Source organism: Uloborus diversus, chromosome 1 (assembly GCF_026930045.1).
Source record: "Uloborus diversus isolate 005 chromosome 1, Udiv.v.3.1, whole genome shotgun sequence".
Taxonomy (NCBI): domain Eukaryota; kingdom Metazoa; phylum Arthropoda; class Arachnida; order Araneae; family Uloboridae; genus Uloborus; species Uloborus diversus.
Window position 1 is genome coordinate 63,308,288 of NC_072731.1, and position 10,795 is coordinate 63,319,082.

General features: G+C 34.6%; 1 protein-coding gene across 1 annotated transcript in view; it reads left to right on the forward strand.

The window, feature by feature from the left end:
* LOC129229992 (glutamate receptor ionotropic, kainate 2-like) overlaps positions 1–9,098 on the forward strand; it is a 155,987-nt gene extending 146,889 nt beyond the window's left edge. The window contains exons 14-15 of the mRNA XM_054864388.1: positions 7,326–7,597; positions 8,655–9,098. Coding sequence (XP_054720363.1) covers positions 7,326–7,597; positions 8,655–8,804 — 422 coding nt within the window. The 3' untranslated portion in view covers positions 8,805–9,098. The remainder of the gene's footprint in view (positions 1–7,325; positions 7,598–8,654) is intronic.
* The last annotated feature ends 1,697 nt before the right edge of the window (positions 9,099–10,795 follow it).

Below are 10,795 nucleotides of genomic sequence, written 5' to 3' on the forward strand. Positions count from 1 at the left end.
GCATACACGAGTTAATGCGTGTATATACGAGTAAGTACGTGTATATACGAGTATGTGCATGTATACACGTATGTAAACGTGTTAATCCGAGTGATATACGTTTACACACTAATTTTATATTTGCCACGTATATGTACATCAAAGTACGTGCAAACACAAGTAAATACGTGTATATACGAGTATATAAGTGTAACTTGTTATCCCGAGTATATTGGTGTACAGATGTATATTTTTATGTCCAAGTGTATGTCAATTGCAGATACAAAGAGGGGTCATGAAGGTCATGACCCGCTCCCCCCCCCCCCCCGCGGGGAAAATTTCGAACGTTTGCTTGAAAAATACAAAAAAATATCGAAACCATGAGAAAATGTAATAATCTTTTTGATTTTTTTTTTTTGGTGGTGGCGGGGGGGGGGGGGGGGCATTACAGTAGAACCTCGATAATTTGAATTAATTGGAATCCGACCCAATCCGGAATATCGAAAATCCGGAGAATGAAAAAAACAAAACAAAATAAAACATACTCACTGAAAATCACCTTAAAAGGAAACACATAGAATTACAAATAAACAGTAAACATGTCTACTTTGTTATTACAAAGTCTGTAATCTTCTCCTGTGACAGTTCAATTTTTTGCCCTATCGAGTAAAACAAATTGATTCAAAAGTTGCATTGCGAAGAAAATGGAACTCAATCAACGACATAACACGGTCTTGCCGTGAGAGGGTTAAATAAATAATTATTATGGAATTTTTACGATCGCTCTTTAAATGTAAAGGGAAATCGGTCAAATCGATCGAGCCGGATTATCCGGTGATCCAGACTAACGGGGTCCGTGGCGCCGACTTCAAATTTGTAAGGTTTGTTTTTGAAAAATTTTCGTGTTTTAATAGGTTTTTTCAAGGTGGGGGAGCCCCCCAGAATATGAGGGGACTTTCTTATTTAAGGAGGGGTATCCCCTTACGTAAGTTACTCAGAAACAGACCATGCATCAGCCATCTGGATTTAAAAAATTCAAGCATTTTATTCCAATAAAACCAGAAGCAGTCGTGGTCTACGGGGGGGTGGGGGGGGCGTGGTCAGTGGAGAGGTTGGTTCAAACTTAAAATTTTAAGCGCTTGTTTTTGAAAAAAATTTGTACTTATGTTTTTTTTGGGGGGGGGAGCCCCCTTCCCCCGTAATTTTGAGAGGGGTTCAATCTAAGGGGGGTATCCCCTTAAGTAAGTTACTTGAAACAGAACAAGCATCGGCCATCTGGATAAAAAAATTCAAGCATTTTATTCCGAATAAGATCAGAAGTGGTGTGGCCTACAGGGGGAGGGGGGAATTAGTGGGGCGGGTGGCGCAGACTTCAAAATTTTAAGGTTTGTTTTTGGAAAATTTTCGCGTTTTTTAACCACCCCCCATAATTTGAGTGGAGTGAAGTTTCTTTTTGAGAGGGGGGCATCCCTTCATATAAGTAACTGCAATAGGGAATAGGCACCGGCTATCTGGATATGAAAAAAATTAAGCCTTTATTCCAGTACTAGTGGTACCCGCACGGCTTTGCCCGTAATAGAAAATTAAAAGGTCTTTTGGTCCGCCTGTATAGTTTACAAATAATGTATGGTGAATTTTATCGCCATTTGGCTTATGCCCATGTTATGGTTCCACGTTATGGTAATTTCGTCCATCTTATGATAATTTTGTTCCTAAAATCGAAATAGAAAAAGAACTACATCGAATTTTCGAAAAATCGCTTCGAGGTGCACACCCCCATGATACAAACTAACTTTGCCAAATTTCATGAAAATCGGGCCGAACAGTCTAAGCGCTATGCGCGTCACAGAGATTCAGACATCCAGACATCCTCCAGACAGAGAGACTTTCAGCTTTGTTATTAGTAAAAATTCTGTGAAAAAGGGGCTTAAAATTTTAATAGAAAATTAATAAAATCGAATTTTTGAAAAATCGTTTCGAGGTGCACACCCCCATGCTTCAAACTAATTGTGTGTCAAATTTCATTGAAAATCGGGCTGAACGGTCTAGGCGCTATGCGCGTCACAGAGATCCAAACATCCATACAGAGAGACTTTCAGGTTTGTTATTTAAAAAGAAAGGAAAAGGAGAAACATAAAGAAGTAAAGAAAAGAAAGATAAAGAAAGATAATTTTCAGAACAAATTCTTTCCCATTTTATTAAATTTCTGTGAAAAATGGGCTTAAAATTGGAATAGAAAAAGAACAAAATCGAATTTTCGAAAAATCGCTTCAAAGTGCACACCACTATGCAACAACTAACTGTGTGCCAAATTTCATGAAAATCGGCCAAACGGTCTAGGCGCTATGCGCGTCACAAAGATCCAGACATCCAGATATCCTCCGGACAGAGAGAATTTCAGCTTTATTATTATTAAAGATAGTTGAAAAAGGGCTTAAAATTTTAATAGAAAATAAATAAAATTTAATTTTCAAAAAATCGCTTCGAGGTGCACACCCCCATGTTTCAAACTAATTGTGTGTCAAATTTCATGAAAATCGGCTGAACGGTCTAGGCGCTATGCGCGTCACAGAGATCCAAACATCCATACAGAGAGACTTTCAGGTTTGTTATTTAAAAAGAAAAGAAAAGGAGAAAGATAAAGAAAGATAATTTTCAGAACAAATTCTTTCCCATTTTATAAAATTTCTGTGAAAAATGGGCTTAAAATTGGAATAGAAAAAGAACAAAATCGAATTTTCGAAAAATCGCTTCGAGAGTGCACACCACTATGCCAACAAACTAACTTTGTGCCAAATTTCATGAAAATCGGGCCGAACGGTCTAGGCGCTATGCGCGTCACAGAGATCCAGACATCCTACAGACATCCTCCGAACAGAGAGAATTTCAGCTTTATTATTATTAAATCTTATGTGAAAAAGAACTTAAAATTTTAATAGAAAATTCATAAAATCGAATTTTCGAAAAATCGCTTTGAGGTGCACGCCACTATGCAACAAACTAACTTTGTGCCAAATTTCATGAAAATCGGCTCCGAACGGTCTAGGCGCTATGCGCGTCACAGAGATCCAGACATCCTCCCGACAGAGAGACTTTCAGCTTTATTATTAGTAAAGATAAAGAAGATAAAAGATAAAGTAGACCAAAAGCAGTATTGTATACCAAATGGGGGCGGGGGGGGGGGGGGTAGTGTGGGTCATGTTGCAAACTGCGTCACTCCAAAGGGGATGTTATTAAAAATTATTGATTTTTTAAGGTCTTAAATCGGTAAGGGGGGCAGCCCCCCAACCCCCAATGTCCCCCCCCGTAACACATTAGGAGCTACTTAATATTCATTGGGGGGGGGGAGAAGAGAAAGGAACCCCTTAAAGAATCCAAACGCAATCTGTAGTTTTAACAGTGTAGATTTATTTCAATCTGATTAGATTTAGTTTAAATTTTAATCTGACGAAATTTAATCTGATTACTTTAGTTGACTAAATCAATCTGATTAAATTAGTTTGACTAAATTCAATCTGATTAATTTAATCTGAACTAAATCAATCTGAACTAAATTAGTTTTTTTAGTCAACTAACGAGTTAGTTTAAACTAACGTTAATCTTCGTCTGCAATTGAATTAAATTTTTAAAATATTAGTCTGAACTAAATGGGAGTCAGATTACTTTAGTCGATATAGGATTTAGTTGATTAATGCCCAACACTGACTCATTTAATGGGGAAAGTACATGAAATTTACTGTTTTCGATCATAACTTTTTTAAACTAAGTTTTTTAGGAATAAATTGTAGCCTAAGTTGCTCCCTGATAATGTAGTTATCAATGTGGAAAAAATGCTTGAAATTCGTCAGTAGTTTTGAAGTTACCACGGACATCCAGACAGAAGTAGCCTTTTATATATAAAGATAACTGTCATTCTTTCTCCAGAGAGGCCTTGATTCAAAAATTACATTATGATTACATTTGTTGTTGCTGTTGTTAGGCAACGAATTTTCGAAACAATGGGTTTAATCTTAAATCATTTGATGTGGAAATTACATGACATTTACTTTTTCCGATCACGACGTTTTTAAGCTAAGTTTTTTAGGAATAAATTATAGCCGAAGTTGCTCCCTGATAATGTAGCTATCTATGTGGGAAAAATGGTTAAAATCCGTCCAGTAGTTTTAAAGTTTACCCCGGACATCCGGACAGAGATTAGCCCTTTATGTATAAAGATGAGGATACAACTCCTAAGAAAGCAATAAATGTCATGCTTGTCCAGAGAAGCCTTGATTAACAATATTAAGAGTGATTACTTTTAATATTGCTGTTGTTAGGCAACGAATTTTCCTAACAATGGTTTTTATATTTAATCATTGAATAGAGAAATTACATGAAATTTAATGTTTTCCACCATAACTTTTTAAAACTAAGTTCTTTAGCAATAAATTATAGCCTAAGTTGTTCCCCGATTATGTAGCTATCTATGGTAAAAAAAAAATGGTTGAAATTCGGCCTGTAGTTTTGAAGTTTACCCCGGACATCCGGACAGAGATTAGCCCTTTATGTATAAAGATTGTTGCATTGAATGCTTGAACTTGTTGCAAATTTAAACAAGGAAAACATTAGCATGAAAAATGAGCTATCAGTAAAATTTCAAACTTGGGTGTATTTTAAAATAGTGTGTTCGAGACTACATTATACATTAAAATTTCATATTGCAGTCAATAAATATATTTTGACTGAATTTATGAAATGCCACTGAGTCATTCCATGTCAACTGACCTAAACTTTCATATCGCCCCCACTCGACCATCTCCGATTTGGATGAAATTTTATAGAGGTGTAGAGATGCTTTTAAAACTAACCAATGCAAATTTTCAGCTTCCTAGATCCAAATCTTGAGGATCTAAGATCTCCAAAAAATGTGATCCAAAATGGCAGATCAGCTTTTTGTGCCAAATTGCCAATATAAGAGCAAGTTTACAGAAAATTTTATTACACTGGAAGCCTGAAATTTTAGGTGCTCAAAGTACGTTTAGCCGTTAATATATTCAAGTATTTTTGTGAATTTGAGCCCGTTAGATTATGTGTAGCATGCGCGTGAACTAATAGCTCAAGTTTGTCTCCTCGCATCTTCTTTTCGCTAAAACCATTATAAAGAACAGATTTTTTCCATTCAAAATAAGTTTTTTTCTTCGAAGGTGTTCTTTCGTTTAAGGATAAAAAAAGGAGCTTACACACTGGAAGCCTGAAATTTTTTGTGGCTTAAAGTACTTTTAGTTGTCAATACATTCTAGTATTTTTATGAATTTGAGTTCATTAACTTTTATGTAGCACGCGTGCAAAGTCGCAAGAAAAACGCAGTGGAGAAACTTTTCCTGGGTTTTAAAGTGTCATAAATTCTGAACAAAAATCATTCAAAAGCTCGTACTTCGTAATTCTATTGTCAATATAGATGTTTTTAACAATAATAGTTGCAGAACGTAAATATTGATTTTGTAAAACATATTGGCCTCCAAAGTGACTGTCAAACTGGTTCACATGAAAAATAGCCCATTATTAATGCGCTCTAGGTCAAGTTTGTAATCTTGCATCTTCTTTTCCTTGGTACCATTAGAAAGAACATATTTTTTCGAAAAAAAATTGTTTCGCTTTACGGTGGTGCCCTTTCAAATAAACGTAAAAAAAATGAGCTTGAAATACTATTTGTCGTTAGCGAGAAAATCTTGTTCTACAATAAATAAAGAATGGTGAATGCCATAGAAACTAACTAATAGTGTTTTGTTTTTTTTTCAACTGTTATAAATCAGAAATTGTGTTTTTTATTTATCCTTTAAAAAAATACTTTGCAAATGAAATTTGATAGAAAACGAAAATTAGATTGTTCACTCTGATATATCCGTCTGCTTCCAGAACAGGATGTTTTTTCTATTTCTAATACATTTAATTTGCAAAAGAACTTTTAAGATAAGAATTAAAAACCTATTTCTGACTAATAACAATTGCAAACTCCGAAAGAACACCATCGTAAAGAAAAACTATTTTTATAGGAAAAAATATGTTCTTTCTAATGGTGCCAATGAAAGAAGATGCAAGGTGACAAACTTGTTCTACAGTGCATTAAAAATAGGCTTTTTTTTTCATGTGAGCGATTTTGACAGCCACTCTGGATGATCATATCTTTTAGAGAATCAATATTTATGCTCTGCAACTATAAACCATTAAAAACATGCATGATGAACAATAGAATTAAAAAGTACGAGATTTTGAATCATTTTTGTTCAAAATTTTCGGACATTCTAAAATCCAGGGAAAAGTTTCTCCACTGCGTTTTTCTTGCGGCATTTTCATGCGTGCTACATAACAGTTAAGAACTCAAATTCATAAAAAATACTAGAACGTTTTTAACAACTAAAAGTACTTTAAGCCCCGAAAAAGTTCAGGCTTACAGTATGTAACCTCATTTTTTATCCTTAAACGAAAGAACATGTTCCTAGAAAAAACTTATTTTGAATAGAAAAATTCTGTTTTTTTAATGGTTTTAACGAAAAGAAGATGCAAGGTGATAAACTTGAGCTATAGCGCTTTGATAATAGGCTATTTTTCACTTGAACGGGTCTTGATCGCCACTTTGTATATGTCAATATCTTTTAGAAAATAAGATATTTTAGCTCTGCAACTGTAACCCATTGAAAACAAGTATTTTTACAATGGAATCACGAAGCATGAGCTTTTGAATACTTTTTGTTCATATTTTATGACAACTTAAAACATAGTAAAAATTTTCCCCATCGCGCTTTTTCATGCGCATGCTCGACAAAATCTAACGGGCTCAAATTCACAAAAATATTTGAATATATTAACTGCCAAACGTACTTTAAGCGCCTAAAATTTTAGGTTTCCAGTGTAATAAAATTTTCTGTAAACTTACTCTAAACTTGGCTATTTGGCACAAAAAGCTGATCTGCCATTTTGAATCACATTTTTCGGAGATCCTAGATCCTCAGGATTTGGATCAAGGAAGCTGAAAATTTGCTTAGGTTAGTTTCAAAAGCATCTCTACACTTCCATAGAATTTCATCCAAATCGGAGATGGTCGAGTGGAGACCACTAGGTCACTTGAAATGGAATGACTCAAATATGGTGCATAATACATTGGCCGCCGCTAAAATGAATCGCGTTTGTTCTGAACAGTTTTGGTTTTATTCAATAAAGAGGCTAATTCAATAAAGATGAATTTTGATGTGTTTGATGATTTGATTCATTAAAGCGGTTGATTAAATTAACCGGCACCACTGTATTTTGAATTAATAGGTAATTTACAAAAAAAAAAAAAAAAAGTAAGTATAAGATTAATTTTTTAGGAAGTCACAAGCTACGAAACTGGCTGAGCGGTGGTATTTTGCAACTTCAAGAGGAAGGCCTGCTTCATACCTTTAAGGAACGCTGGTGGAAGCAAAAGAAGGGCGGAGGCAGCTGCAGCGAAGCTAGTAAAACTTCTGGCAGCGTCAACGAACTTGGACTTGGTAACGTCGGAGGTGTGTTTGTAGTGATGGTCATCGGAATCTGTTTGTCAGCCTGCGTTGGCGTTTTCGAGTTTCTTTGGTTCCAGAGAAAGCTCACAAGGGATCCAGAGGTACGTTTATCGAAAATATGGAGCATAATGAATTAGTTTGAAATATTGCAGCCACTTTCTTAAAACAGCTCTGCAGTCGAAGTTACTATTTGCCTTTTACTAGATAAATGCTGTTACACACTTCAAGGGACCACAAATTTTGCTCGTATGTAATGTAATCCAAGCAATGTAACTAACTAATGGGGGGGACTAAAAGTTCATTTCGTTGAAAAAGAAATTTTGTTGTGTTGGTATTCGTTGGAAAGGGATTTCACTATTTATTAACAGTCAAATAGTAATATAATTCGCGGATTATCTGCTAAAAAAGTGTACATTTAATGAAATGCGGAAAAAACGCTGCCGCAGATAATCTGTTATTTTTTTCTCAATAATAACACATTGAACTTCAATATTTACAGTAGGAATTACAAAGAGATCGTTACCACTGCCTGTACATTGTTTATTTTACATAGCTTGAGTGTCTTTCGCTGCTTATAGGTTGTTTCTTCTTTTTTTTTTACATAGCTTGAATTCAAGCCAAGTAAAATAAACAACATACAGTTACGAACGAAGCCTTCATTTGCAAAAGATTAGAATGTTTGCTCCTTTGTTTTTAAGTAATTAGGGTACTATAAACACAATTTCAAGAAGAAATCATTATTCTTTAGATAAATTTTGATTATACTTTAAAAGTTATTACTTCTTCACGTTTTTCATTTAGTAGCTAAAATTGTACGCTAAATCAAAATTTCATTTTTTTACATTGTCTTATCCGCGGATTATATGCAGATTTTTTATTCTTCGGGGCGATTTTAGGACCTGCGGATAATAACGCCACCACGGATAACACACAGAAAAACACGTTAATAACAACTCATTCAAAAAAACTAGGGGGGAAGGAGAGATTAGGTATAGATCAGTCCTTCTAGAAAATAGGAATTAGCGAAAGTTTTTTTAAAATAGCATAAAACAAAATGTAAAGTTAAAAATCTGTACAAAGCTCATTTTTACAATATTTTTCTTTCTGTTTTATTGTATTATTCACTGACACTGACTGTAGTTCTGTGCATATTTTCAGATGTCTCTGTTCAAACTACTAATGAGAGAAATCAAATATGCTGTCACATGTGGAAGTTCTTCAAAACCAGCACCGAAACTAAAGACATCCAATGCGAAAGAAAGCGAAGAAAACACTAAAGCACTACCAGGATACAGCTCATTTTACTAACGAAACATACACATGAGCATGGAAGACTGAGAACACATTTTTGAGTCGACAGTTGCCACCTGCTGTGAAAAAAACTTTTATTATTTTCAGTTTTATTGAAAAGTGAACCTTTTTTAATTCATTTTTTCAAAAAAAGTTTGGACGAGTACAGACAGCTCAAAATTGTTCAGACTGCTAATATTTTTTATAATCTTGAGTTTTGACAATGTTCCTGTCCCACAAGCAATGTCTCATTTATTGTATAAAGTTTGTTTGCGGAAGGAAATAAAATATATTCTGATTTACAGAGATGATGTGACATAAATGTTTCTATCAATTTTGAAAAATGTTCCATGTTTTTTTAAATCCTTTCTATAATCATAACACATACACACATAACCTTTAAAAATTATCAAAGAATGTATGCTAGAGATTAAAGACTATGTCACTGCTAATAAAGTATGTCACCTTTTTTAGTAATGGATAATGGAGATGACCTGGAGCTCAGCTCCTAGTCTGGATTTCAAAAAAAAAAAAAAAAAAAATCAAAACATTCTTTAAGGCTTCATTCAACAGGTTTAGTCTTCTATTTAGAGTTCAAGTCTTACTGAACAGACTATCGTGGCCACCTAAGATACAACCGTAGAAATCATACTATCTTACTTAGAGCACCAGAATGGCCACTGTTGTAGAAACACGGCACAACTAACGCCCCAACCTTAGCTTAGATAGCGACATGTCCACCATCTTAGGGATGAACACCACTTTCTTCCTATGTCTGCTATGATCAGGGCAGCACCGTCCCTATGTGCGAGGTGGTATGGCGCACGACGGCGCTCGAGTCAAATAGGTGTGTAGCTCTACCAATCAAAAATGCTCTATCAATGGGGGAAATCTCTCGAAAAATAAATAGATAAACAAAATAAAATTGAACTTAGCATTACATCCATGGCCCAATCAAACCAAAGTAATGCACATGTCCTGGAAAAATTTGGTGTCTCTCTCACATGAAAATTGCATATTTTTCATGTGGAAGTTTTCAAAAAGGGAAGAAATAAAGAAATTCACCCCATTTGGGTGATGCTAAAATTGTGTTGCCCTCCAGGTCCATGTCATCAGGCTCTATGTCTAATGGCGGCAGTGAAATTACACTACTCATTGAAACAAGCAATCCTCTCGCTGCCTATATAAAAGAAAAAATATCGCTTCGTTGAGTCTAAATATACTATTCAAAAGCGAAATCTTTTACAATGAAAAAACGTGATGCTAATTAATGCATGAACTAGTATTTTTCCTCCCAATGTGGAGCCGTGAATGCTATTTCGGTATGTCTAAAGTACACAAGGCCGAGGAGCATGTTGAGGTGCAAGAAATTTTCTATTCCTATTTTTTTCTGAAAGAGCATGGCCAAAAACATGGGGTAAGTTACTTTTTTTCTAAATTCTGTCTTATTTTCTCTCTTAAGAATAATCTTAAATGACATTCAGCCATTGTTTTCATTTTTGCTGCTGATGTCACAAGTGAAGAAATCGCTAGGGATACCAGAATAAAGCTTCAGGACAGTGTCAAACTTTGCTTAATGAATATTTTATTTAAATTACAATTCTCATTCCGATATTAAATTGTTCAGTGAAAACATTATTAAATGGCGATATCTAGTCAGAAAAGACAACCACGCACTCCGATTCAAGACTGCTTTCATAACTTATGACATCACATGATGAATCACTTTAGTTTAAAAATAAGACATTTCAAAACATTAATTAAAAATTAAAGCTTAAATATATAAATAAGAAAATAGAAGTATTCTGGATCTATATTCTTCTTTTTGCTTATTCTACCAGTGACCAAAAGTAATATATTTAACCATGGGCTCACATATGCAAAATTTTAAGGGAGGACTCAGATGATTTTTCCATGGTTAAGCAAGATGTTTTCCCCGTGGAAAACGATTTCAGTACAGATTAGAGTTATTAAAATTAGAAATTTTTAATTATTAAAATTAGACATTT